This window comes from Pan troglodytes, chromosome 2 (assembly GCF_028858775.2).
Source record: "Pan troglodytes isolate AG18354 chromosome 2, NHGRI_mPanTro3-v2.0_pri, whole genome shotgun sequence".
Classification (NCBI taxonomy): Eukaryota; Metazoa; Chordata; class Mammalia; order Primates; family Hominidae; genus Pan; species Pan troglodytes.
Window position 1 is genome coordinate 76,971,260 of NC_086015.1, and position 6,000 is coordinate 76,977,259.

At 39.2% G+C, this 6,000-nt stretch overlaps 1 protein-coding gene across 3 annotated transcripts in view; it reads left to right on the forward strand.

The window, feature by feature from the left end:
- The window catches only part of GXYLT2 (glucoside xylosyltransferase 2), an 88,472-nt gene extending 85,954 nt beyond the window's left edge, over positions 1-2,518 (forward strand). For all 3 annotated transcript variants that reach the window (XM_516584.9, XM_054680798.2, XM_054680799.2), the window contains one exon: positions 656-2,518. In XM_516584.9, the coding sequence (XP_516584.5) occupies positions 656-838 (183 nt within the window). In that variant the 3' untranslated portion in view covers positions 839-2,518. The remainder of the gene's footprint in view (positions 1-655) is intronic.
- The last annotated feature ends 3,482 nt before the right edge of the window (positions 2,519-6,000 follow it).

Here is a 6,000-nt window from a genome sequence, read left to right on the forward strand (position 1 = left end):
TTTGGTACCTGAATTATTAAAATCTGGTTTATTGCCAATAAATTTTACTAGTAATTGTTAAACCCTGAACTTCACGAGATTACCATAGACATACCCTAAAGTTTCCTCATTAAGGTGAAAAAAGATGAAGAATTCATTGTTTTGTTGTAGTAGATTTCAAGTGAGTATCTTGAGCCTTCCTTCTACTCAGCATAAACATGCTATGATATATGGACTTTCCTGTCCTTAGAGACATGCATCATTTTTAGATTGTAAGACCCTTAAGGACACAAAATTTTTTTTAATTTTATTACTATTCTTTTTTAATGAGATGGGGTCTTGCCATGTTGCTCAGGCTGGTCTCAAACTCCTGGGCTCAAGTGGTCCTCCCACCTCGGCCTCTCAAAGTGCTGGGGTTACAGGTGTAAGCCACCATGCCCAGCCTTTTTCTTTTTAAAGAGGTAAAGAAACTGAGGTTCAGAGAGTTTAAATGATCACCTGGGGTTGCACAGCTGAGACAGGATTTTAAGTTAGATCCTCAAAGGTCTTTTCACTTGTCCAAACCTGTGCCTGTGGGCTTATCGTAATTCCTATGTCATTTCTTAGTAAAAATGATCTGCATTTAAAATGGCATTTCCGTTACTAAATAAGCTTTTTTTTTTTTGTCATCTTTCAGTTTCCCTTTCAAGACAATCTCTTTCAATCCATGTATTACCCCCTTCAGCTGAAGTTTTTGGAGACTGTGCACACTTTATGTGGACGAATCCCGCAAGTTTTTCTGAAGCAAATTGAGAAAACAATGAAAAGGGCTTATGAGAAACACGTCATCATCCATGTTGGCCCCAACCAGATGCACTGAATATTTTGTCTTGTTGCAAGTCAATTAGGCGTCTTGTGACCAAGGAAATATTAATCTCTAAGCTGCCTGGGTCTTTTTGTGTGAATATTTAATGGTGCTCCATGACTGTTGAGTTTTAAAAACCTCGTTAAATTTTGCCAAATCAGTTGCCCCCAAAAGGGAATATGCTTTTCCTTATTTTTTTTTCTAAAATGCTATTTATCTCTAAAGAAAAAAAAAAAAAGACTATTACTCATTTAACATTGTTTAAGCAGGTTGAGCTAGCTGTGAAAATAGCTTTTGTGAGCCTTCCAATTCCTAAATGTCTGAGACCATTTCAGTGGCACCTGAGGTGTTATATTGATCTAGCATTCCTGAAACTCTTTCTATGCAACTGACTCCCCCACACCCGTGTTATAAAAGTAATACACACTTGTGAAACAGAGAGACACACTTGTAGAGCATATGGGTCAAGGGCTCAACATCAAGATTAGATGAGCCATAATCCTATTGACCAGTGGAAAAGATTGTTTCCATTTTAAAGCAGTTCCTTACAACCTTTTTTCTCTACTTTTGCATTTTCCACTCTAACACACATCTAAAACAGGTAATCTCAGTAAAAGCTGGCCTTTTTGCTGAGATTTTTATGTGGGAGACTAAAATATTAGACGAGATGATTATGCATACAGAATTTTATTTAAAATACACCTGAGAATCATTCAGATACTTGGGCAGTGTTAAAGGATGAAGCATGTATCTGGGGGTATTTCTTCTTTTTCTTTCTTTCTTTCTTTCTTTTTTTTTTTTGAGACGGAATCTCACTCTGTAGCCCAGGCTAGAGTGCAGTGGCAGGATCTCGGCTCACTGCAGCTTCCACCTCCTGGGTTCAAGTGATTCTCATGCCTCAGCCTCCCCAGTAGCTGGGATTACAAGTGTGCGCCACCACACCCGGCTAATTTTTGTATTTTTAGTAGAGACACGGTTTTACCATGTTGGCCAGGCTGGTCTTGATCTCCGGACCTCAAGTGATCTGCCTGCCTCAGCCTCCCAAAGTGCTGGGATTACAAGTGTGAGCCACTGCACCCAGCCAATCTGGGAGTATTTCTAAATTAAAAAATTGTTTCAATTTGTGGAGGACTAAATCGTAATACATTTCTATGCAACAATAGCTTCTGAGAGGAAATTCAGGAATGTTTGTGTTTACCACAGACAAAAACATTTGATCTGTTAATCATCAGTAGCTGTGGTCATCTCTCTTTCTTAAACTGTTGGGCAATGGGTGGAAATCAGAGACTAACTTCAAATTTAATGTGTAAAAAACAAATAGTTCAGCTGCTTCTATTGGTAAGAAAATTCAGCTTCCTACCAGCCTTAGAAAGGTCTCTTTAAACAATTTCTTTCCCCCTAGGGTTACCCAGCTGGTCCATACAGGTTTTATCACCTCACTGCAAGGAGGAAGTTGAATATTCTGTTCCCCACGGGGATCTGGCTTAATCCCTAGTTGCTCATATAGTTGGTATCAGCATAGCAATATTTTGCATAATGCTTTATTTTTCTCAAATGACTATTGCATAAATGATCTTGATATTTGCAACAGCCTAGTGGATTTAGTAGGGTCCTGAATCATCTCTATAAGGCAAACAAGGAAATTGTAACACAAAGAAATAAACATATTGAATATAATTGCTATTCTGTAAGACGTACAGTCTGTGTAAGATGCATCTTATTTACAGAGACATTTTTGAAAATTAAAATATTAAATACCTTTTGTTATATCGAGACAATGATCTGAAAGTATAAAAAGAAAAATATTATCTTGTTGATGTAAATATGATATCCTTATATATATTAGAATCCAATAAGATATCATGGGCGCAATATTAGCAAAAAAAAAGTCAGTCTTACCCTGAAAAAAAAATAGATATGAAAATCTCAGCACTACAGAGAAATGTTTAGATGCCAATCAGTTTTGGTATGCAGCATTATTATAGTAGTAACAAATTTAAATCTAAAATTTTAGAGTAATACTTTCCTTCTGATCAGTTGCCCTGTGGTTATTTTTGTTAAGGAAACTACCATTATGATGGGAAACTCTTATTTTTGCTGTTAGATTTTGTTTCCTTATTTCACCACTAGAGGTGACATCATTATTTTGTAACTTTAGTACTAGGCTTTCCATTTGTGGTATGGACACATACGATATGGAGCAATTTTTGAATTGTCTTTCACATAGGGGAAATTGCATCTTATATACCCATAAATTGGGTTTTAGTGAAAGAGCCAGGATGGAACATAATTTCCTAACTTCATCCCAGTTTCCTTTCTGCTTGTTCAGAATGGCCAGTGAAACACACAAATGGCACTCAGATTTGTTGATGGCTCACCAACTCAAAGAGGTTCCTGCCCTCCTTTGATAAGTCCCACAAAAACATCTACTGTAAAGACTTGAAATACAATGCCTTTCTTTTTTATGAGAGCCAAGTTTACCCACAACTCTCAACTACCAGTACTGGTCTGACTGTGCAGAAAAGGGTTGCCCACAAAGGTCAATGATATCACCCTAGAACATTCTAGAATGATGAATTTTGAGAATGTGAAACCTTAGAACCTCGTGCGGTTGTCTGCCTTGGAATTCCTGTGCTGTATCCCGAAATTTTAGCCGAATTTGGCAGAGAATTTAGAGAAAATTTGCTTTTCTAATCCTTGCTGCCTGAAAGTGCTAATTATTTTCCATAGCTAGGATATTACCATGGAGCAATATTTTCTCTGCCTTTGATAACTCCCAGCAAATTACTACATTAACCGCCTTTGAAATCCAGGAGCCACAAATTTTAATTCAGTGGCCTGCTAAAACATGCACTCTCTGGTTTAAAATTTGCCAAAGGTGGTGCTGCCCCATATGCCACATTGAATACTGGGAAGGGCCGGGCACGGTGGCTCACGCCTGTAATCCCAGCACTTTGGGAGGCCGAGGTGGGCGGATCACGAGGTCGGGAGATCAAGACCATCCTGGCTAACACGATGAAACCCCTTCTCTACTAAAAATACAAAAAATTAGCTGGGCGTGGTGGCGCCTGTGGTCCCAGCTACTTGGGAGGCTGAGGCAGGAGAATGGCGTGAACCCGGGAGGCGGAGCTTGCAGGGAGCCGAGATTGCGCCCCTGCACTCCAGCCTGGGCGACAGAGCGACACTCCGTCTCAAAAAAAAAAAAAAAAAAAGAATACTGGGAAGAAGGTGGGCCAGTTCTCTCCTCTCCTCCTGCCCTGCCTTTTCTCTCTTCCCTCTCTTTTCTTCTTTACTCATTTCTTTTTAATTTCTGTTTAATGCATATAACTATGGAGTTCCATTAAAGAAGGAAAGAGCACTTTCTGATAGCAAAAGGTGACAGTATTTTTATATGCATCGAGATTGAGGTTTTTCAACAGCAGTGTCACTGGAAATGCTGACAATATTTTTCTTGCTGAGTGTTTCTCCAATATAAATCTCAGTAATCATGGCTTACATTGAAAATTCTAATATTTAAACAATTAACTGGCTAGAAAAGCAATTTAAGTTTTTCTTCAACTTCCAAAATGGCAATTTAGCACTTTGGATACAAAGCTCCAAGCTTTACTATTTATGGGATATGTCTAGTTCATATTCAGTGCTTCCATTGCAAATTATTGTGACTTTTACCAAATTTGGTATTGAAATGGGTATTTATATGGACTCAGACGTTTGAGAGTATTTCTTTTATTTGCAGTTATGGTGTTCATGAGCAAAAACAAACAAATAAACCAAATCATACAAAACATTATTATTCACAGTGATTGAAAACAAAATAATGATCCAATAACAAAATAATCACTCCAGCCCAGCCTGAAAGCAGGACATTCATACAAATTTAGATTCATGTATAAATATTATCTGATATTTATACGTTATTATCTGATATTTATACATATAAAAGATAAATTACATGTGTTTGATAAACCAACATGAACATGATTTCATCACTGAAATCAGAAATATGTTGAGTTCTATGACAGCACAAATCATATTTCCTTTCTTTCTTTCTTTCTTTCTTTTTTCTTTTTTTTTTTTTTTTTTTTTTGAGATGGAGTCTCGCTCTGTCGCCCAGCCTGGAGTGCAGTGGTACGATCTCAGCTCACTGCAAGCTCCACCTCCCGGGTTCACGCCATTCTCCTGCCTCAGCCTCCCGAGTAGCTGGGACCACAGGCGCCACCACGCCCAGCTAATTTTTTGTATTTTTAGTAGAGAAGGGGTTTCACCGTGTTAGCCAGGATGGTCTTGATCTCCCGACCTCGTGATCCGCCCACCTCGGCCTCCCAAAGTGCTGGGATTACAGGCGTAAGCCACTGTGCCCGGCCTCTTTTCTTTCTTTCTCTTTTTCTTTCTTTCTTACTCTTGCTCTCTTGCTCTCTCTCTCTTTCTCTCTTTCCCTCCCTCCCTCCCTCCCTCCCTCCCTCCCTCCCTCTCTCTCTCTCTCTCTCCCTCTTTCTTTCTTAAGCAAGCTAACACAGGACATATTCTCTCTTTTTTTTTTTTTTTTTTGAGATGAAGTCTCCGTCTATCACCTAGGCTGGGGTGCAGTGGCACAATCTCAGCTCACTGCAGCCTCCGCCTCCCAGGTTCAAACGATTCTCATGCCTCAGGCTTCCGAGTAGCTGGGACTACAGGTGTGCGCCACCATGCCCAGCTAATTTTTGAATGTTTAGTAGAGATGGGATTTCACCATGTTGACCAGGCTGGTCTCAAACTCCTGAGCTCAAGTGATCCACCTGCCTTGGCCTCCCAAAGTGCTGGGATTACAGGCATGAGCCACTGTGCCCAGCTGACATATTCTCACTTAATAGAATTATAGAGAAATTTTTCATGTTTTTCTTTTTCTCTCCCACTTTTTCATATTCCTCTTTTTCATTTTTGCCTTTCCATTTCTGTGTATATGTAAGCTTCTGAGGAGAACCAAGAAGCTTGGCTTTAGTGGTAGAATGACAGAACTTAGGGATCCCTTGCAGGCTAGAACGAAGTTCTAACCCTTAGACCAAATCTTTATGTTAAGAGTTTTCCAGAATTCAAAAAAAAAAAAAATCAATCAACACAACACACACACACACACACACACACACTGCCTTTAAAAGGAGGAGCCAATATTTGTTGTACCTGTGAACTGAGGAATTATA